The sequence below is a fragment of the Nicotiana sylvestris genome, chromosome 8 (genome assembly GCF_000393655.2).
Source record: "Nicotiana sylvestris chromosome 8, ASM39365v2, whole genome shotgun sequence".
Classification (NCBI taxonomy): Eukaryota; Viridiplantae; Streptophyta; class Magnoliopsida; order Solanales; family Solanaceae; genus Nicotiana; species Nicotiana sylvestris.
Window position 1 is genome coordinate 97,634,587 of NC_091064.1, and position 21,846 is coordinate 97,656,432.

The 21,846-nt window shown below is 34.9% G+C and overlaps 4 protein-coding genes across 4 annotated transcripts; 1 reads left to right on the forward strand and 3 right to left on the reverse strand.

The window, feature by feature from the left end:
* Positions 1-807: 807 nt before the first annotated feature.
* On the reverse strand, positions 808-2,150 carry LOC104218599 (uncharacterized). The gene is made up of 3 exons (XM_009769131.2): positions 2,078-2,150; positions 1,242-1,606; positions 808-1,056 (listed from the first exon to the last, which is right to left on the reverse strand). Exons 1-3 carry the CDS (start codon positions 2,148-2,150, stop codon positions 808-810), a joined length of 687 nt encoding a protein of 228 aa, XP_009767433.2.
* Positions 2,151-4,460: 2,310 nt separating this feature from the next.
* Positions 4,461-7,130, forward strand: LOC104236498 (large ribosomal subunit protein uL30y-like). The gene is made up of 7 exons (XM_009790423.2): positions 4,461-4,549; positions 5,304-5,488; positions 5,572-5,669; positions 5,742-5,799; positions 6,344-6,423; positions 6,512-6,614; positions 6,705-7,130. Exons 2-7 carry the CDS (start codon positions 5,306-5,308, stop codon positions 6,918-6,920), a joined length of 738 nt encoding a protein of 245 aa, XP_009788725.1. The 5' UTR covers positions 4,461-4,549; positions 5,304-5,305; the 3' UTR covers positions 6,921-7,130.
* A 1,952-nt stretch (positions 7,131-9,082) lies between these two features.
* On the reverse strand, positions 9,083-9,544 carry LOC138875427 (vinorine synthase-like). Its single transcript, XM_070154256.1, has one exon. The coding sequence runs from the start codon at positions 9,542-9,544 to the stop codon at positions 9,083-9,085; it is 462 nt and encodes a 153-aa protein (XP_070010357.1).
* Positions 9,545-11,910: 2,366 nt separating this feature from the next.
* Positions 11,911-21,360, reverse strand: LOC104214009 (uncharacterized). Its single transcript, XM_009763601.2, has 6 exons — positions 21,043-21,360; positions 19,134-20,189; positions 18,622-18,816; positions 18,386-18,540; positions 16,629-16,739; positions 11,911-12,355 (listed from the first exon to the last, which is right to left on the reverse strand). The coding sequence occupies exons 1-6, from the start codon at positions 21,208-21,210 to the stop codon at positions 12,295-12,297; spliced, it is 1,746 nt and encodes a 581-aa protein (XP_009761903.1). The 5' UTR covers positions 21,211-21,360; the 3' UTR covers positions 11,911-12,294.
* Between the last annotated feature and the right edge of the window lie 486 nt (positions 21,361-21,846).

The following is a 21,846-nucleotide window of genomic DNA, read 5'->3' on the forward strand; positions in this document are numbered from 1 at the left end:
TATGAACAATTTTTTTTTATTGCAGCATACCTTTTTGTTTTGTAATTTTATCTTTCATCTTAGAATACAATTTGCCTACAAATAATCTCCACAATATCTACATTTTGGCAACACTCAATGTAGTAATTGTATATAATTTTGTAGTTGTATATGTTCATAATTTTTATGAAATACCTTCAAGTTCTAGGTAATACCTGTATATAACTGTCAGATGAAGTTAAATTACACAACAAACAGAATAAATAATTACTCCAATCATAGAAATATATTACCCACAATTGATCTACAAATCATCTACAAATTATTACTAAGACTACAATTTAAATACAGTTAACTTATATTTTACCTACAATCTGGAAACACTTTACATTAAAGTTATTTTTTTAAATATCAGTTGTATTGTAGATAATAACTATTTAAATTTAATTACACTCTATCAAAGACAAATTTAGATGCATGATCTTTAAAAACAAATGTAGCATATTAAACAAACATAAACAAATTTTAGTCTACTTCATAATGATATTTAAAAACTTAAACTATTACACAAAAAATCTGCTAACTTTAACTCACTAACAGTTATTTTGAATAACTATTCTAACTACATGATATTCATTTTTTCTTGGGCGCATTCTTGCAAGATTTTTTGTTATGCCATTCACCTCCACAATTTCCACATGACACCTTGTACTTCTTTGACTTTATTTCATCATAGGTTTTATGTCTTTCCTTTTGAGGTCTCCCTGACTGTCTTTTATCTCCCGTCGGTGGTTTTACTACCTCATCCAAAATATGTTGTGGCACATTTCATTTGCTTTCATCAGGAAGAGGATTTACTGGCATTTCATACGTACGCAGAAGGCTCTCCCTTGTGTAATACGGAGAGCAATAGTTTTCATATGTTTCATTCCTGTGCCTTAATGCTGCCAAAGCATGCGCACATGGAAGTTCTTCAAGTTGGAATTGGCCACAACTATATTTCTTGTTTTCTAGACACACAATGTACCGCTCCACACCATCTAACACAGTATATATATGATCTGTTGAAGCCCTCACCTATAATTGCAGAACAAACAGAAAAAATATTATCTCAATCATAAAAATTTATTATCTACAACTTATATACAAATCATTTACAAATATTCTACACCTTATATACAATCTACAATTATCTACAATTTGACTACAATTTATATACAATCTGAAAATACTGCATATTAAGTGATTCATTTTTTCTGCACCAAATAAACAGATCTTGCCCTAAGCTTCTGAGATAATGTTCTGTTGTCATCTAATTCTTTGTTGAATTTGGCCCCAAGAAATGTGAAAGTACCCTTCGCCTTCAATAACTTTTCATTGGTCCAACGTTCTAGCAGTGTCCGCATATACTCTAAAAGGTCAAATATCGACAGCTCTTTTGCATCTTTTGTTACTGCGTTCAATGACTCTGCAATATTTAATGTCATTGTCCACGTTCTATTCACTGTTGCATGTACTCTTGACCATCTATGATAACCAATATCATATAGGTAAGATTTCACACGTGGGTCTACCTCTTCAATCTTCAACATCCTTTCATTAAATTCATCCAGAGTGTATGACCGTGCTGTAGCAAAGTACAATTCATGCAATTGTAGATGACCCTTCTTGAATTTTGACCTTATATTTGTCCAAATATGTCACATGCAAGAGTATTGTGGGATGCCCGGATAGACAATTGATGTTGCCTTCATTATACTTTCATTCCTATCTGAAACAACACGCATTGAAGGTCTTTCACCATATGCCTACTTGAATTGCTCAAAGAACCACTTCCAAGATGCGTCGTTTTCAGAATCAACCACAACATATACCAAGGGCAATATTGTTCCTACATTATTAATTCATAAAATATTAATTGGCAGCTTTAAAAATTTATATAAAAATATAAATACATAACAACTACAATATATATTCATAATATATTCATTTTATCTACATTACCTATAATAGCTACAAAATAACTACAAATTACTACAATATATCTACATTTTATAGACTGCCTACAAAATGACTACAAAATTTTTACACTTTTTACCTGCTGCATCCATGGTGCTTGCTGTCAGCATAATCCCCATGTAAGCTGACTTTAAGAATGTCCCATCAACCATTACTACTGACCTACAATGTTGCCAACCACTTATTGATGTACAAAGAGCAACAAATGCGTATAAGAAACATTCATCTGTTGTCTTTTTCAATTTAACAACCGAACCAGGATAAGTCTCCTTAAGAATATAAAAAATTTGAGTAATTTGCTGTAGGAGTCAGCCGGATTCCCTCTCAAAAACTGTAAAGCCTTTTCCTTTGCTCTCCATGCTTGCATGTAGCTTAGGTTCACTCCGTGTTCGGATAACATGTCAGTCTGTATGTCCTTTGGTGTGTAGAGTTACCTAGTTTCACATTATTATATATTATAGTTTCACATTCTTTATCATATTCTTTTTGTATAAATATTTAATCTTATATATTATTATTCAACTGTATATATGGAAGTTTTTTATCTTTAAGTTCTGACAATCAAAAAATTAGAGTAAAAAAATAAAATAAAAAAATAATTATTTTTTAGTGTTCACGAACGTAAAAGTATACTGAAAATCTTATATTATTGTGGCGGAATTAATTTGTTGCTAATAATAAAAGGTATGAGAAAAAGAAAAGAAACAATTCACTCGATAATAGCAACTTAAAAATAAATAGTCATGAATATTAACGGTTTGGTTTTGATGTATTAATTGATAAAATTTAAGGTGCTAATCAAATATAGAAATTGAAGGTGAAAACTTACACTCGGATGTTTCTAAAAAATCATATTAATTTATCACAATTAAATCATAAATAAAAGGTGAGGTGAGTATGTGTATTAATTAACTATGATTTATAAGAGTTTATGTGAAGGTAGTATGTCAGGTATAACTTAATGTTAGAATATGTGAATTGCAAAAGAGAAAAAGGAAAGGAGGTTGCTCTCTCTTAGTAACAACGGTGCTTTATGCTGGAATGCGAATTAAAAACATGATTAATTGGCAAGGATAAAGCAAAAATATATTCTCATTGGGACCAAATCGGCTATTGTGAGGACTCCTTTGTAATTCAAGAGGAACAAATACGTATTCTTTCTTTGCTAATTATTTCGATAAAATATTAGCTAAAAGAAGATTATACTAATTAACCTTATGCTTTTGTGTTAACCAACAAAATCTTACCAATGTATTCTGCTAATATTTTTCAACTATTAACACTTAACCATAGTTAAATACCATATGTTTTGCACATCATCTTAGTTAATAATTAAAAACTAAAAACTAGTCTTAAACTACGACGCACATAGCGCGTGTACCTCGTCTCAAGGAATACATTTTTTTATATAAAATATTCACATAAATAACTCATTTTACAAATAGTGTTTGAATTTATAATAAATGTTAAGAAAAAAAATGTAAAATCATGAAAATGATGATTGTCGATCCTAAAGCTAAATCAATAAAGAAAGAAGCTCTACCTTACATAAGTACTTAATATTCTAATATTACTTCTATTAAAATATATTATTAGTTGTAATTATAATTTTATCCATCATGACAACACTTACGAAGGGTAAAAGTTAGTCAATATCGTATATTACGATTTTTTAAATAGTAGTATCTACACAGTAGATAAACTAGACTCGTATATCTAAAAAGGTTTAGTGCAAACATTGATCCTTAAATCATATCCCATAAAAATTATGGTGAATTCAAAATTTTAAATGTTAACTAAAATCTTAAATGTTATATAATTTTTAACATAGATTTATTTATTGAAGGAATAGTTTATTATATAAAGCTATAAAGCTAAAACTGAATATGTCGACCGACGTTAACTTTGTGGCAAACTGCAGTGAGAAAAGATAATGCTTATTATTTTGTCTAGTTGAATAACGTTTAATTACTTAAAAGTTTTTATATGGTGCCCAATTAATAAAATTACTTCAATCTTGAAATATAAAATAATTAGTCCAAGTTACACATTTGACCGGTCGGCCAAAATAATTAGATCTATTATATAAATAATAAAATCTATGTACATTATATGTTTATTATATATTAATATAAAAAAATATACATTTTATCCATTATTATTTTTGGGAGCGGTTATACTGCATAATTTTCCTAGGGTATCATCCCAAAAAAGAGATTTTTGAGAAGACACTCGTTTAAAGAAAAGAGAAATATGTAAGTTAAATATCTCTTTTTTCCTTGGGAAAATAATTTCTTATTAACTCAACCTTTTACTTTGTAATTCTAATACCTTTTTCAATGGGCTTTTAAAGTTTGGGCTCAAACGTCAACTAGCGTCAAGGCCTGTAGCCGTTTCAGCTAACCAGCCCAGATCCACATCAGCATAGGTCACTAAACTTTACAAAAACCCTAACACACACCGAGTCGCCATTTCACCCGCCGTGAGCACAAAAAAGCTCAGTTTCCCTCATCAAAGAGTCCTACTCTCTTCTTACTTCTACAATTTCAAGGTACAGAAATACATTGCTTCTATGTACCATTTTCAGATTTCATTTGCATTTTTCCTGCTCTTGCTTTTACCTCTTTTTTTTTTCAAGTGTTACTTTCAATTTATATAGCTAGCTTTTCTGTGGTTTTATTTTTTGTTGAAAATCTATATGTTTTTTTTTTGTGTGCGTGTGTGTGTGATCTCTTTTGTTCGTGCGAATTGTGAAAAAGATGGCAAATTACTGGTGAATGATTGTTTTATCTCAATATTAAGTGTTGATGATTCAGCTTAAGCAAGTTATATACTTGTGCTAATTATGTGCTGTTTAATTACTTTACTCGTTCTACTACAGTGTTAATAATTAAAATATCATTGGTGTGTGAATTTGGTTTCTTTTGTTGGGTTTAAGCTGAGCACTAGTTTCTTAAAAGATAGAGAGATTTTTTTTAGAGAACCTATAATGCACTGGGATTGCTAGGTGAGATAGGGAACAGTGAAATATAGGGGCAATTAAAAACAAACGAAATGTATGATATGTGGTCGCAAGATCGGCCATGGGGGCATATATACTAGTCTATTTAATCCGTTTGGTTATCTAGTTTTTTTTTTGTGCTTGCGGGTTGCTATCCACATGGACAGTTAGGCTGACCCTAACTTGTTTAGGACTGAGGCGTTGTTGTTGTTCTTGGGTGTTATCCAATTTGATGATTCTTCTCGATATGAACATAGTTTCAGTGCTTTGATGAATCATGTCATTTGACATTGTTATATGACAGAGATGGGCGAGGAAGTTAAGGGAGCTGTTCCAGTTCCAGAGTCAGTGCTGAAGAAGCAAAAAAGGAGTCAGGAATGGGCCCTTGCAAAAATGCAAGAGCTCGAAGCTGCAAAGAAGAAGAGTGCCGAGAACCGGAAATTGATCTACAACAGGGCTAAGCAGTATGCTAAGGAGTATGAGCAGCAGGTTGTTCTAGATCAATTAACCTTGGTCCATGTTCTTGTTTTCAGTGTCCAGCCTAGTAACTGGCTGTAAATTGCTGTTTATAGGATAAAGAGTTGATTCGTTTGAAGCGCGAGGCTAGATTGAAGGGTGGTTTCTATGTTGACCCTGAGGCAAAGCTGTTGTTCATCATTAGGATCCGTGGGTAAGAGCTCTTACTGATGCTCTTTGAGAACATTGGTATCATAGTGGTACTCATTATATTCAATTTTTATAGGATTAACGCTATGGCCCCACAGACCAAAAAGATTTTGCAGCTTCTACGGTTGAGACAGGTAACTAACTACTTGTTTGATGGTATTGCTAGAGAAGTGCTAGGATATTGAGTTACTATTAGAACACTCTAGGTAGTTTAAGAGCAATAAGTTAAAACTAGATTAACTTTTGACCTATATTACTTTGATTTCATTTGTTAGTTTCTCTTTTTTTACTTGAAATATACCGCAGAAATGCTCTTCTTTATTATTGTGTCATGACTTAACTTTTTCAAAAATCTAGAACAGAATCTTTGTTTAACATGAAAGTTACCGCAAATAAGATTTCACTTGGAACAGTACACATAGGTTTTGTTGCTGTAGTTGCTCGAACTGTTTGATCTTCATCCAAACAATTTTGGTGACTCATTCAGATTTTTTTTGTTGCACTTCATGACTTTCATTGTCCTTGAGAATGACTTTGCACTTTCTTTTTATCTTGATTTTGGTGAGGCAGATCCATTTAGATTTTATTTGATATCTTGAGTTTAATGTATTAGCATTCTTATTGTTACTTTTCCATCATTCTAATTTTGTAATTCTCCTATTCTCATGTTGATGGCAGATCTTTAACGGTGTCTTTTTGAAAGTCAACAAAGCTACCGTGAACATGCTTCACAGGGTTGAACCTTATGTTACCTATGGGTAGGCTATAACTTGAGAGCTTTGCCTCTTCCTGCAGCTTTTTGGCTGATGTATCTGTTATTTATGTGCATTGTTTTTCCTATTTCAGTTATCCTAACCTGAAAAGTGTTAGAGAATTGATCTACAAGAGAGGTTTCGGGAAAGTTGACAAGCAGAGAATTGCTTTAACTGACAACTCTGTCATTGAGCAGGTCAGTTTCTGAAAGCGCTTCACGTTTTTATAATTGGACGTCTTTTCGTGTTTTGGTAACATCTATTTGTGCTTGTATACCTGAGGACAGGTGTTGGGTAAACATGGAATTATCTGCATGGAAGACCTAGTCCATGAGATCTTGACCGTAGGACCCCATTTCAAGGAGGCCAACAACTTCCTATGGCCATTCCAGCTTAAGGCACCTTTGGGTGGACTCAAGAAGAAAAGGAATCACTATGTTGAAGGAGGTGATGCTGGTAATCGCGAGAACTATATCAATGAACTTATTAGGAGGATGAACTAAGGCACTTGGCAATTTTGCTTTGTTAGGAGTTATTTCATCTCATCTTTTTAGACCATTTCCGGGTATTGGAGTAAAAAACAGCGTCAGATTTTCTGCCTTCATTTGAGACTGCTTAGAATTGTTAGAATATACAACAATATTTTTGGTTTCTCCCCAGGGAGCTCATCTATGTTGAATTTATTAGCCCTATTTAGTTTTGAAGTTTTTGTGCTTGGGTGCCTTGAATGTGATTCTACAGTTTTCTTTCAAAACTTTGGGTGAATTACGAAATGTTAGGGTGAGGTTTCAGAGAGCCAGATTTTGTGGCAAACCTTCTGATTAAGAGGAGCTTTCAAATAAAATTTAATTTGAAAGCAGTTGTGTAGGGTGCCTTTGAATATTTACAGTCAAGAATCAGAAATTCTCGCATTAGTAATTTGATGACACAGTTAGAGAGAAAAGAAAACTGGCCTTTGAGGTATTACTAAAGAGCTTTGTTTTCTGCATTCGGTGTTATTGCTGGGAATGTTTTGGACTTCCAAGTATATTAACCTCTGACGTTGTCTAGAGGTTGCTTTGTCTGAAAAGACAAACTTTGCCTTTAAAACATTGGTGGGATGACAGATTTAGATGTTGTGGATCTCCTTGCTTGCAATTAAACTTTGACATGTTTGAAAGGGTCTTGGGAACTAAAAGGTTTAATTCTTTTACATCGATTGTTCGAACTGAATAATATCTCTAGATTTTGACATGTTTGATTCTAAACAATGATTGTCTTATTTGGAGAGATAAATGACCCTAAAAATATTACTACAGTATTACCATAGGGGCCGAAACTTTACTAGACGTAGACGGTTTCTTTCTAGTATTATTCTTAATATTTGAAATGTTACTTGGTTTAAAATTTCAACTCTATCTCAACTTTGGGACCAACTTCCTTCCAAATAAATTGCACTCTTCTCAACGTTTTCCTTGATAATCATGTTTAAAGCAAATCGAAGACATAAACAATCGTCCAGGAGGGAGTAGTATAGCTAGGTCTTGTCTGCTTTTATTTGTTGTTCCTTTACAACAAATATATTCACCTCAGTTTTCACTTTTTTATTTTAATAACTTTTAAAATTTTATTTTTATCTGTAAATTAAATATTGAGTAGTACTAAAATAGCCAAATGATTGACATAAATTGTTATTAAAGTGTTTAGGGATTGATTCCAAACAAATAAAAATCATAGATAGCAAATATTCCAAAATAAAAAGCAAATAAATTTATTAGTTCTTCTTTTCTGGACAGTTGTCTTAAATCTAATACGACCATCCAAACCTTAAGCAAATTCTAATATGAATTCAAACATCTTGACTTAAAGAAACATATGATAAGAATCTTTATTCTTCTCCAGCAACAGCATCTCCTCTTCTGGCAACCCCATCCATACTTCAATTCCCTTGCCATCAGCACTATCTAAAAGATTGAAACCACATGGAAACTTTATAGGATTAGTTATCCAAATAGGTTTACCCCATCCAAAATCAGCTTCATGAAATGGAAGCTTACACCAACTAATACAACCAGCAATTCCTACTTCATTTCCTCTAGTTATACACAACTCAAGTATTGAGTTCATGTAATCTATGTATCCATTTTTCTCATGGATCTTTCTTATATAACTATCTTCCACCATCCTTATTGACTCTTGAACTCTTTCCACCAACTTTTGTAATCAATGACTCCTTCTTCAACTTCCCATTTGGCCATTGTTGGATAAATAAGATTCCCCATGCTGTTTGTTGGTAAATTAGGTATCATTCTCTTCCTTAGATTGATTGATGTCATTAGTATGCAAACTTTGATTTCACTTTTTTTGTCTTTCCATGTTGATATAATTGCCGACCATAGGAAAGCTGACAAAGCCTCAAAACAAGTCGGACAACGTTCGCAACTCTGTATTAATGCAGCTAGCTTTGAGTTATCAAATATGAATCTCTTCATTGATACTTTGAAAGGCAACTCTTCTGGGATTGGAACCATGGTTAACAAGGGATTATTACTAAGATCTCTTGGAGGAAAGATCCCAGTAACATCGACGATGTAGCCATTGCCAATGGCATTACTCTCTTGACCATTTTGTTGATTCATTTTTGCCCAAGTTTTGACAAGAGTGACAAGTGTAGATGCATCAGCAATTAGATGCCAAACACAAACACCAATGGAAATTCCTCCACAAGGAACTTTGTCACTTGAATTGCTAGCAAAACTTGATCACTTGGTTCTTTAGATCTTGTATGAGGATGGCATGGAAGCAGTTGAGACAGAGTTCCAATTTTTGGGTCATTGACAATGTTGGACAAGGTAATGTTGCTTACATTTGCTTCAAGAAAAACCACTCCTTTATCGTTGCATTCGATTGTGAAATCATCCTTTATTCTTCCAGCTAGAGGGTACATATAATTCAAGGTTTTTGAGAGGGACTTTTTGAGGTGATCATGGGAGAATTTGGTGGTTGAGTCATAGAAGAGGACAATAGGAACATAAGGACCTGGGGTTAATTGATCTATAAGGGAAAGCTTGTAATCTATTTGGCTTAGAGGTGTTGGAGTAGATGGTCTGATTGTACCTTTGTGAGTAATTTCAACTTTCATTTCCATCTTCCCTCACTGTATAGCTAGATAAGATTTTAATGAAATGCTTGCTTGATGAGTTCCACATGTATTACACTATTATATAAAGGGCAAGATGTTTTATAACTATATGGGATTACAAACAATTTCAATAGACAAACATACTATAAAACAACTTACCAAAATATTACTAACATACTATACAACAACTTACCAAAAGATAAACATACTATACAACAACTTACCTAAATATAAACATACTGTACAACAACTTACCAAAATATGCAGGATTACCTTTGCTCTTTGAAAACTGAAGTTCTTTTCCCAGTTTATTTGGGTTTCCTAGAGTAAGGTTTAAAAGTTATCTTTAATTAATGTACGGAAAAGGGTCAAAACTGCTCCTAGACTATTGCCCTCACCGTTATCTTTTCGGCTCAAGAATGCCCTTATGACTAACGGCCATGTTAGATAAAAAAAAATTTAATTAATTTCCACGTGTCATAACGGAAAAAAGGTCAAAACTATCCCTAGACTATTGGAGTCCGTACAATAATACCCCCCATCTCAAAAAATCTCTCCCCCACCCCCTCCACCCTTCCCCCTCTTGCGTGTGTGCGTTCATATTCTTCTTGTTCTTCTCATCCTTTTTTTGACCTTGCACTCTATTTGAATAATCACTACAAACATCATTAAAGTTTTATTTTCAGACAACCGGAATTATTAATCACCAATACTTTACGTCATACAACTTTCACCTGAATATATGAACACTAACAGAGTGTCAATGGTATTGATCATTTGCAATATTTTTTGTTGTATATTTCCTGACAACTCCGCATCCAATTTTGATTATACCAATGTTTTATTTGGTCTCTGCTCGGACCTCGACCTTTTTCTTCTTCATTGGCTCATCATAGTCTGAACATCCGATCATGTCCATATATTAAGCTATTGTACGAGGATGCTCTTCAGGTTATATCAACAAAGCTAATTTTAAAGAGACGGTTAAATCAAGAGAAATATTTGAGATCATATGCCTGAGAATATGAGAGAATACGACTTATTGGTGAATGTGACTGTAATAAACACTTGATTGAGCTTATTGTATGAACCAATAAAGTGTAGTAAGAGCCCATGATCAAAATTGGATGTGGAGTTGTCCGGAAATATACAACAAAAAATATTGCAAATTCTCAATGATCATTACCATTGACACTCTGTTAGTGTTCATATATTCCGGTGAAATTTGTATGACGTAAACTATTGGTGACTCGAAATTTTGGTTGTCTGAAAATAAAATTTTAATGCTGTTTGTAGTGATTATTCAAATAGAGTGCAAGGTCAAAAAAAGGATGAGAAGAACAAGAAGAATATAAACGCACACACGCAAGAGAGGGGGGGGGGGGGGGTTTTTTGAGATGGGGGGTATTATTGTACGAACTCCAATAGTCTAAGGACAGTTTTGACCTTTTTTCCGTTATGACACGTGAAAATTAATTAAATTTTTTTTATCTAACATGGTTGTTAGTCGTAAGGGCGTTCTTGAGCCGAAAAGATAACGGTGAGGGCAATTTTTTTAAAATAGGTGGATGGAGGGCATTATTGTACCAACTCCAATAGTCTAGGGGCAGTTTTGACCCTTTTCCGATTAATGTATAATTGTTTTATCATCGAAATCACTACATTATGGTAGGAAAAGTTGGGAGATAGGAAGAGAGAAAGGTAGATGTCAAGACTTGGTTGCAAATCACTTTCTTTAGAGAGTTATACACCCTCACACTTTCTAGTTCAAGGCCAATAATACTCATAGGCAACAACGAAATTTGACAGATTCTGCAATATTTAAGAACTCCCTTGGTCCCTAAATAAATTTTACTCTTCTGTCTTTTATACTTAATTTCTAACATTAATTAGGTCTTGTTAATTGTAGACTTTCAACAGAGAGTAGACATCCCCCAAGAGATACTTCTTAATTAATATGATTGTCATGTGCTGGAGCTGGACCGGGGGTTTGTCACAAAGATGCTATTCGTCACAGTATTTTTTTTCTTTTCCTTTTCTTAATCTTATCACGGTTTCTCATTTCAATAGAATAATTCTCAATCTCACTCAATATTCAAACTTTAAATTCTTATTTCAAAATAACAATCTCTACTTCGTACCTTCTTCCTTACTGGTAACTAAAACTATCTATAATAACAAGACTTATAGTATAGTAATATGGGTGAAAATCTTTCACAATAGATTTGGGTTCAACTCTCATCGTCTCCCTTCCCACTTTTTCCTCCTATTCAATTGAATAATTGTTTTTTTTTAAATGACTGTTCTTAATGGAGCAATTGACCTTCGTGGCTTCCATTATCTATTTATCAATGAAAAGAAAGACAGACTAATAATCAAAAAGATACTTCTGGCGAATATCATGGATTTGGTTTCTCATAGAAACCACCATCATATTGATTGAAAAATACAAGTCTTCTCACAGCGGTAAATCGATCTGCAGCTTGTTTCTTCAAAGCACCCATTTGAAATCTCTCCTCAGATCATACAGTAGTTGATCCATCTTTGCTGAGAAAGTATAAGTTTCTATCGCAAATGAATATTTTACAACAATAAGAGATGGACAACTGCATTGAAACAGGATACACTCTCAAACCATACTGAAGTGTATCGGAGAAAGTCAGAGATATGTGAAGGTACTCCTCGCGCCAACTCTTCTTCTTGCAACACTATCAAGGAGATCAGTAATACAAGAGACGATATCCAGGCAAGCAATATCAAAAGTTTCCTTGGAATGAGTCGGATTGGCAGATATCACCTCGACATAATGGGCACACTCTACATCAAAATGAACTACGGTTATGCAACATAATTGAACTCTAGAAGTACTAACGAAAGTTCTAACTTTAGTTTTCATTTAGTGGAAGATATTTTTCGTCAAAGAAAAGGATAATTATCGCAAAACAAAATTATAATCAATCTTATTTCTTTGAGCTCTTAATCAAAATCTAGTTACCACGCATAACAGGGTACAATGACACTCTGGAGGGACTTCAGGAACTACACCCTGTCCTAATCTAATTTTCTTTGGCTGAGTAATATTATCCTAATCTAATTCTTTTCACCAATTCTGTAACCACTTATGCCCCACCTCATCTATTCCCTCATAGACACGCTTACTCACTTTTCATAACAGTACCATTGATTCTTCAATTTGTTCTTTTTTAGTTTTCTTCGAGTAGTGACCAAGATGGATGTCATTTATTTAATCCTGATTGATACAGTCCTCATACCAAAACCAGATCTCACTAGATGACGAAAAATGTCATTATTCCCTCTAGACATTGCTTAGCTTATTAACCCTTTTATCGATGTCTGAAAGACTTATAAGAGGGACATTTTAAATCTCCAAAAAGCAAAGAAGACTTCAGGGTCAACTAATGTAAGAGAAGGTCCCTTTAAAAAGCTTTTATTCGCTCTTAACATCTGATTGTCACTTCTACAATCTTAAACCAGTTGTTCAATGATTCAATCGCTTGAATACTGAAGATTATGTTTTATCAGGACTTCAATACCTCTTACACAAGTTGTTCATTCATTTCAATCGCCTGAATAATAAAGATTAGTAGTTCTCTGTGCTGTAAATACATATACATAAGGGTCCACTTTTTTTTTTTTATTGGAGACAATGGTTCTTTTGTTGTAAATATATCCACATCAGTTTATGTCAATTTTATCCACTAAACTAGCGGATTTATTCCTTCATTGTCATTTGTGGCACTCGACATTACTCGAAAGAATTATTTACCATGGATCCTACTCGATATTACTATAAAAATTATTTACCATAAATCCTTGACGTTGAAATTCATCTTGATGCTCAAGGTCTTTGGAATACTATTATCCAAAGTAATGAAGTATCTACCTAGGAAAAGTGTAGGTTGTGATTTTCCTCGTCATCATATCCATGAAGGGTAAAGTAAGTATAATAATAATGTTACCAAAATAAGCTTTCAGTTTAAATTATATGACGATGATACCACAAATGATGAAAAATAGAAAAGGTTTTCTCCACCGAGACATCATCTGTGATATCATCTTCACAATTATTATAATTGAAAACTTATTATGAAAATGACAATTATGCCCCATTTAAGGTTTTAAAATAATGAAGTATCAAATCAACATAAAATGAGTGTTGTGATTTTCTACCATCTTCATCTTCATGAAGGGATAAAACTGAATAATAAAGATTACTAGTTCTCTGGTGTGTAAACACATACACACAAGTGGATGTCCACTTTTTTTTAACCATGATAGATCCACTTGAATTATAGAATAATTTGAAGAAACGATAATAATCACTCGAAATCGATAGTATTACTAAAAGCTCGTTATGGGTAGATGCACTTTGCGGCAGGAATTTACAACCGTAAGTATAATTCTATTGTTTCCAAAATAATTTTTCAATTAAAATTATGTGGAGATAATATCATAAATGAGGACTTTTTGGAAGAACTTTCTATTTTTCATGCTTCTAATGCAATGTTACAATATCGAAATTGTCAAAATGATTTTAAGGAACACTTTGAGTTAATCACATGCCTACTTGTGCCTAAGTAGAATAATACTCTATTGATGAATATGATGAAGGTTGTCCCACTGAATTAGCTCCATTCCCAGAAGTAAATGTAGCAATACTTGATCAACTTTTTAGTTCTGATCCTCAAAGCAGATCCACATCCACGTCTATAGCCACAACCACAATAATTATCTTGTCTCTTCTCTACATTCACTTCAAAGGATGGAGCAGATCCAGCGGAACGAGTTTAATGATTTTTCATTACTGAGTATTATTCTTCACAGCTACAAGTAGGCATGTGATTAACTTATAGTATTTCTTAAAACCCTTTTTACGACATAGATATATAGCAGTGCATTTGAAGCATGAACAATATAAAAGGTTTTCTCCAACGAGACATCATCTGTGATGTTATCTCCACATAATTATAATTGAAAACTAATTTGAAAATGATAGAACTCACGACAAGCTTTTAGTAATACTATCACTTTTAGATGGTTATACCAACAACAACAAGATACCCAGTGAAATCCCACAAGTGGGGTTTGGGGAGGGTAGAGTGTACGCAGACCTTACCCTTACCTTGTGGAGTTAGAAAGGCAAAGGTCATACCATTCCTTTAAATTATTCTACTATTCAAATGAATTTTTCACAGTTAAAGGAGGGGTAGAGGTAATGAAGGAAAATCTTAGCCTTCACTTTATCGTGATTGCTTCGTTACCTTGTATAATAGTACTACAAGGATCTTTAGCTCCTAGGTAAATTTCAGCATCAAGGACTCATGATAAATAACTCTTTCCAGTAATGTCGAGTGTCACGAATGACAATGATGGGATGAAGGAATAATCTACTAGTTTAGCGGATAAAAGTGGACATCCACTTATGCGAATATATTTTACTTTCTCTAATTTTCTTAAATACTACTATTCTCTTAATATTATAGTTCTTGTTAATTACCTTGTTTTGAAACACTGTATATACTCTACATATTTGACAGATCGTTACAATATGTCCTGAGAATGTGCCACTGAAACTTAAAGGTAAGTTCTACAAAGCAGTAATTAGACTGACTATGTTGTATGGGGCAGAACATTGGCCGGTCAAGAACTCTCATGTCCAAAAGATGAAAGTAGCTGAAATGAGGATGTTGAGATAGACGTGCGGGCATACCATGTTAGATAAGATTAGGAATGAAGTTATTCAGAATAAGGTGGGAGTGGCCCCTGCGGAAGATAAGATGCGGGAGGCGAGGTTGAGATAGTTCCGGCATGTTAAGCGGAGAAGCACAGAAACCCCAATTAGGAGGTGTGAGAGATTAGCCTTGGTGGGTATAAGGAGGGGTAGAGGTAGGCCTAAGGAGTCTTGGGGAGAGGTAATTAAGCGGGATATGGCGCACCTGGAACTTACTGAGGACATGACCCTTGATAGGAGAGTGTAGGGTAGAAGGTTAGTAGGTAGGCGAGCGTTTCCCTTTGTCTTCCTCTATTCTGTAGCATTAGTGCTAGTTTGATATCTTTCTACTCTTAGATTGCTATTATTACCTACCATTTAGTTGCTGCCTTTGCTTTGATTTTGTTTTATATGTTGCTTTTACTACTTGTTGCCATTACTTCTTTTCATCCTTTCTATAGCCGAGGGTCTATCGAAAACAGTCTCTCTGCCCTTCCGGGGTAGAGGTAAGGTTACATACATCTCACCCTCCCCAGACCCCACTTGTGGGAATTCACCGAGCATGTTGTTGTCGTTGTTGTTGTTACAATATGTCCTAAATTGTTATATTGCATGATTTGAAGATTCTATCACTAAAGTGGAAACATTGACACATTGAAGATATTTTATCATTATCTTCAAATTGGACTCTGGTGTAGGTCTAAGAATTTGGATATGTTTTGGCTGCATTTATCCTGTCTTACACAGTTTCTTTTAATTGGGAATATCTTACTTAGAGATTTTACTGGGTGTGTACAATTACCAATATCTACCCCTTCTTAGGTTGCTATTGGGTTTAACGAACTTCTTTAAAGAACATCTTGATTGGAAACATAATATCAACCTAAATGAGTGAGTGTTTCAAGAGAAACCTTAAGAATGTCTCTAATAAATTCTGATGTTTTTAATAAAATAAACAAAAATTGGTGGTGTTTGGGCCAGCTTATCTCGGATGAACCTTTCTCTCCAAAGTAACCACTTCATCGAACCACCAGTACACACCCTTGGATGCTAACCCTAATTTCCATGCTGCTTCTGCTTATGAGTATGGTTGCAAAGGCAATGGAAAAACTGAGGCAGAAGGGTACTAACAAGAAATAAGTCTTAAAGAGATTCCATCTCATTAGATCATATGCAAGTATCCTTGTTCATCTCTAAGTGAGTCTCATGATACGAGGAAACAACTTTAACCTATATTTTAAGGCTAAATTGAAGTTCCATAACTCTCATCTCGAGGAAAATTGGAAGATACATATAGTTGAGGAGCTTCTGTAATTGACTTCGAAATATACCAGCACAAAGCAAAAGAGAAAAATATACCTGTGAATTTCTTTGAGCCATTTGTCAACACAAGTCCTGTGAAATTCATGATGGCAAGGCAGTGTTCGTAAAATATCTCCCTCCTCGTACTCAACCAGACAAATGTAACATCTGTCAAAGTAAGCCAAATAGTTCACATAAGAAAGACGGCCGCAATATTCAAGTTAAAAAGACCGCATAACAAATTAAATTTTGACTAAGAATGAACAAAAGAAAAGGAAATATTTATGTATTCTGAATTTTGACTTCGATAATACACAGAACCAGTAAAGGAGCTTTAATATAAAGCATGCAATCATACTTTATTTATTTCCAGACATAACAAGTTATGATTGGTTAACTTACACCATGGTGTTAGTAACCAAACAGATTATTTCAAGGTCTAAACATAAATCCTATGCTAACATAAGACCTGCATGAAGAGTGATAACAGCAAATCAAGCATGAAAGAAAACCACTACGTCCACCTAGAACTCTTTATGACTTCTATTTAGAATAGGAAAAATTAAAGAAAGAAGAAGTGACAGCAAAAGATTAGTAAAGAAGACCCTCAAGATTGTTTGTGCTTCGTTGCAAATGCTTTGGAGTTAAGAGGTTTCCCAGCATCTTAAATTTTTTCTTGTTTCTTTTTGTCAAGAATCACTGCATTCGCTCGGGGTCTGTGTTGGCAACATCAAATATACAAAGACGCATGTTCCAGTGTTAGAGATACCATAACATGACTTGCGCCCTTGGTTCAAAAAAGAATGAACCTATTTGACTAGGTACAGAGTTTAAGAAAGAATAAAAGACTTTTGAAACTTGTGATCTAAAACAATCCATAGATATTTGTGTCGCTATAAATCATCTCATTAAGAGTAAAACGGGAAGTTTAAAGTTATATTATTTTCAAATTTAGAAAGGGGCCATTCTTTTGGAAGGGACTAAAAAGGAAATAGGTTCATTCTTTCTGAAACGGAGGGAGTATATAATTTGGAATAGCATGCCAGAACACTATTCACGCATATGTCCGTGCTTGCGTTTCAGACAAAGCAAACTCTCAATTCAGAAGAGAAAAAACGAAGAAAACAAAGATTACAATGGCAGAAATCCCAGCTGAACCAGAGATCTCCTTGTTAAATGGTTCTAAATAATCCGACACTACAACTAATGCCAAGTGACCTGGCTAGTGGTTTGTCGAAATGCATCGCATAATTCAAGCTTTACACTGAGAGCTGAAAACTACTTCCACATATTGAAAAATCAGAAAATAAAGAGATACTTCAACTTATTTTTCAGAACATTCCTCAACATTCTTCAATCATTGTTCTATAGCAAACCTTCAGAAACATCGATTCACCTCCGTTCAGAGGAAGAGAAGATCTCATATCGGGGTCTGCTGAATGTAGTTTAGAAGGAAAGAAAGAGGGTTAAGCAAGAGTTTAGAAGGAAAGAGAGAGGGTTAAGCAAGAGTTGCCAGACCAGTGAGCCTATTTTCATTGGTCATATTTTTCCTTTTCCAAAGGACTACTGATTATTCATCCTGGTAGGAAGTTCTACTCTTTTTCAGTGGCTTTTCTTTCAATCTTCGTGACTCTTCTAGCTATTTCTCCACTAAATTTTGGCATAACCTTTTGGAAATGCATCTTTTACTTCTAGGAAGTGCTATATTAATATATGAATAACTTTCTCCGAAAGAATTAGAGTTTCAAAAACCTAAGCACAAAACTGTAACTGGTGCAAGCAGATACAGGCAAAGAGTAAAATGTAATACTCACTGTGCAACTTCGTCATTCGAACTCCTATGGAATTTGTTGTATGATTTGACAGGTAGGGACTCAACAACTTCATTGGGTGCTGGAACAGACCCAATTGAGGATACAAAAGGCTGCGATGATAGCACAACCGATTGCTGATGAATCTCATCCAGAACCTAAAATGAGTACCCAAGTTCAACTCGTACTGATGATTAAAAGGTAAGTGTCTGTAAAGTAAAATGGATTGGTAACAGTACCTCAAATAAAGCTTCTGCCAACATAACAATTCTTGAAATGCTTGCCCTGGCACTACTGTCACTATCTAAGTTAGCTCTTCGTGTACCAATACGACATGTACAGTGACCCGTTCGATGCTGACCAGATAAGACACAAGACCTCTCATGGCCAGAGTGGTTCTCAAAGCGCCTTCCCAGTCGTTGAAGAGCATAGACCTAAAAAGTGAATAATATGTTCGTGTCAAGAGGATCTTGTCCTGGCTCAAAACTATACATGATTAGAGGAACCCTACATATAATATGCTGTTCAAGCTCATTCAGATTACAGTTCTGTTTCCAGGCTACATATTTTTAAGCATTATTTGGAAGTAGCCATTTCATAAGTGGCCAACGAGTTACACCAAACACGAGACACACGATTAGAAGTGCTGCATTCATGTATGAAGAAAAATAGACTTTTACCCTCTCACTTATATGGGGATGCAATATAAACCAAATGTAAGCACAATGAAGTTAGGCAGATATTCACATACCTGAGATCTTATTCTTCTTCGCCGCTCTAGCCAATTTGACCTATGCTCCAGCATATCACTATATCTTGCTTCTCTTCCTCTTGGGCTCTCAACTGCATAATATTGGCTCCCATACAAGGAGGTAGAGGTACCAGATGATGAAAGGCCAGAAGTATTTGATAGATTTAAGTCATTCCTTTCGGATGCTGTCAAACTTAATTCACCACCTAAATTCTGTCTCAGACTATTGTCACTAGCATGTCTGGTTTCCGTTTCCCGTTGAAAGGAACAAACATCAGGAAATGATGATCTTCGAACAACCCTATCACGAAGTCTACCAACACTCAGGGTTCTACTAATACTGATATTCCTTTCAGTAGGCTCACGAGCAGCACTTCTTCTGTCAGAAACTCTTGTCTCGAAACCATCAGTATAATTATGATTTCTTGGAGAAAATAAATTAACACTACACTCTACTCTAGTATCATTTCTGTCACCGGACAAACCTCTTCTGGACGCCATATGTGCCTCATCCATAAAATTATCAGGAAAGTTAGCAGTTGAAGGAGTGAATGCCAAGTGATTAGAAGTAACATCCTCAGAACATCGGCTAGGAGACTGATTGCTGAAACAACTAGGAAAGAAGTCACAACTCTGTGGCCTTTCATTTCTATCGGTGAATCTACCTGGCGAACTTGAGCGTGGAAGCTCAGCTTCATCGGTTGAAATAGCAAACCTCTGTGAAGATGCAAAAAGGGACCTTGCTGACCCTAAACTATTTGCTCTGCTCAGCCGGAAGCTCATGTTTCCAGGACGAAAACTGAAGCGGGGGAGGAAACGACCAGAAAGATTCGATGATCTAGATGAGGAAGCTCGAGAAGAAGCGTCACCTCTCCTAGCCACAGTATCAGATAACCTCGATTCACCCCAGTCAAGCTCAATACTGGAGTCTACACATGTTTCATCATGCTTCTTAACTTTAACCTTTCCATACCATTCGGTCTTTCTTCCTCCTGATTTAGACTCACTCAAACAAGGACCAGTAACCCCGTTTCTTTTGGTTTGATGTTCCGAAGCCTGAATACAAGTTTATGAATCAAAAAAAGATATTGCATAGGTATTCATATTAAAAGACATCAAATCCTGCATGATTCAGCATGCACACATTCCTCGTCATCTATGTAACAATCATTTGCACCCACCCATCCCACACCCCTACCTCCACTCATTCCCTAACTATTTTTATCAATCAGGACCATTTGACATAAGATTTCTATTTTTATGACGGTGGTGTCTGGCCAGCTTGAGCGCAAGTCAACTGTTCCATCGGGTACCTTGCTACCTACCACCAGCACAAGTACCGGGTAACTCTGCTCACCAAGGCCAAGAACCGTTTAACATAAGACTATTGTATAACCTAAACCACTAAAAAGAAACTTACACGAAAATTTTAGTAGTTTATACTAAATTCTATGTTTAACTGTGCAGCGTAAAAATATAAATGCAATTCTTTTTCGGAGCATTAACAATTCTAGAGCCATAAGTATAACTAAGAAAGCACAATGAACAACCTCTATGCATGCCGTTAGATGCAGAATGCTAGTAAACTACAAATCTGTTGTACATTAGCACTAAACTAGTTTATACTCGATTTCTGTATCATAATATGCACAAAGCATACATCAAAAAAATGAAGGGAAGCCTTGGCGTAACTGGTAAAGTTGCCGCCATGTGATCGGTGATCAGGAGGTCACGGGTTCGGTTCGAGTCGTGTGTGTTTCTTCCCTCGACCCGCTATGGGCGGGAGCTTAGTGCACCCAGCTGCCCTTTTTTACAGTAAAAAAGCAGCCAGAATGTAAAACCATTTAGCCACAATGTACAACATCAATGCATGCAGAAACTCACAGAAAGAAAACACAAAAAGCAAGACCTGTGTGTCGTTGTCAGAATCGCGAGATCCGAGACAGGAGGACTGAAAAACTTTACTCCGAGTGGATCGAGATCTCCGAAATGACGAAGATGAAGATGAAGCCGCCGGCGATGACGGCGGCGGCAGCGGTGAATCAGTTGCAGTATTCTTACTACTACTCGTACCCATTTTTTCAGTGTAGATCCAAATCTGAAGTTTCAGATCTAGTAATTTGAATATAACAGTTGGATTTTCATTATTTTATACACAATTAATTGCAAAAAATTTCGTGGATTAGTGGAGTGAGGTAGTGGGGTAAGGGGTGGGGTGGAGTGGGGTGAGGGGAAGAGAAGAGCAGATGGCGTTATTTATGGCAGTATTTGAGGATTCAAATTCAAGCTTGGTCGGGACGCTGCTGTATTGTATACATATTTTGTTGCTCTTTTGGTCTATTGCAGCCTTTGTTGTAATAGCGCGAATTCAAATGTGATCACTTTGTTGCCTTGTGTTTGGTGTTATAATGCCCCTTTTTTTGGATTTAGGACTGATTATGCTAAATCCCCCTTGGATTTTGGCAAATTTCTTTAATGGCTTACTGAAAAGAAAAGTACTTATAAATAAATAACATAATCATATAAATATTTTATATATCGTGAATAATAAGATAGATTATTGTAGTATGGACTTGTCCTTCCTGCTTACTCAACTTCAAAATAAGCTAAGATCAAATAATATGTTGAATTTGGATAACCTTACCCTGCCTTGGACATGGAAATATGATCAAGTTGGCTTTCATTGACCCAAAAAGAAATTAAAATTGTTTAT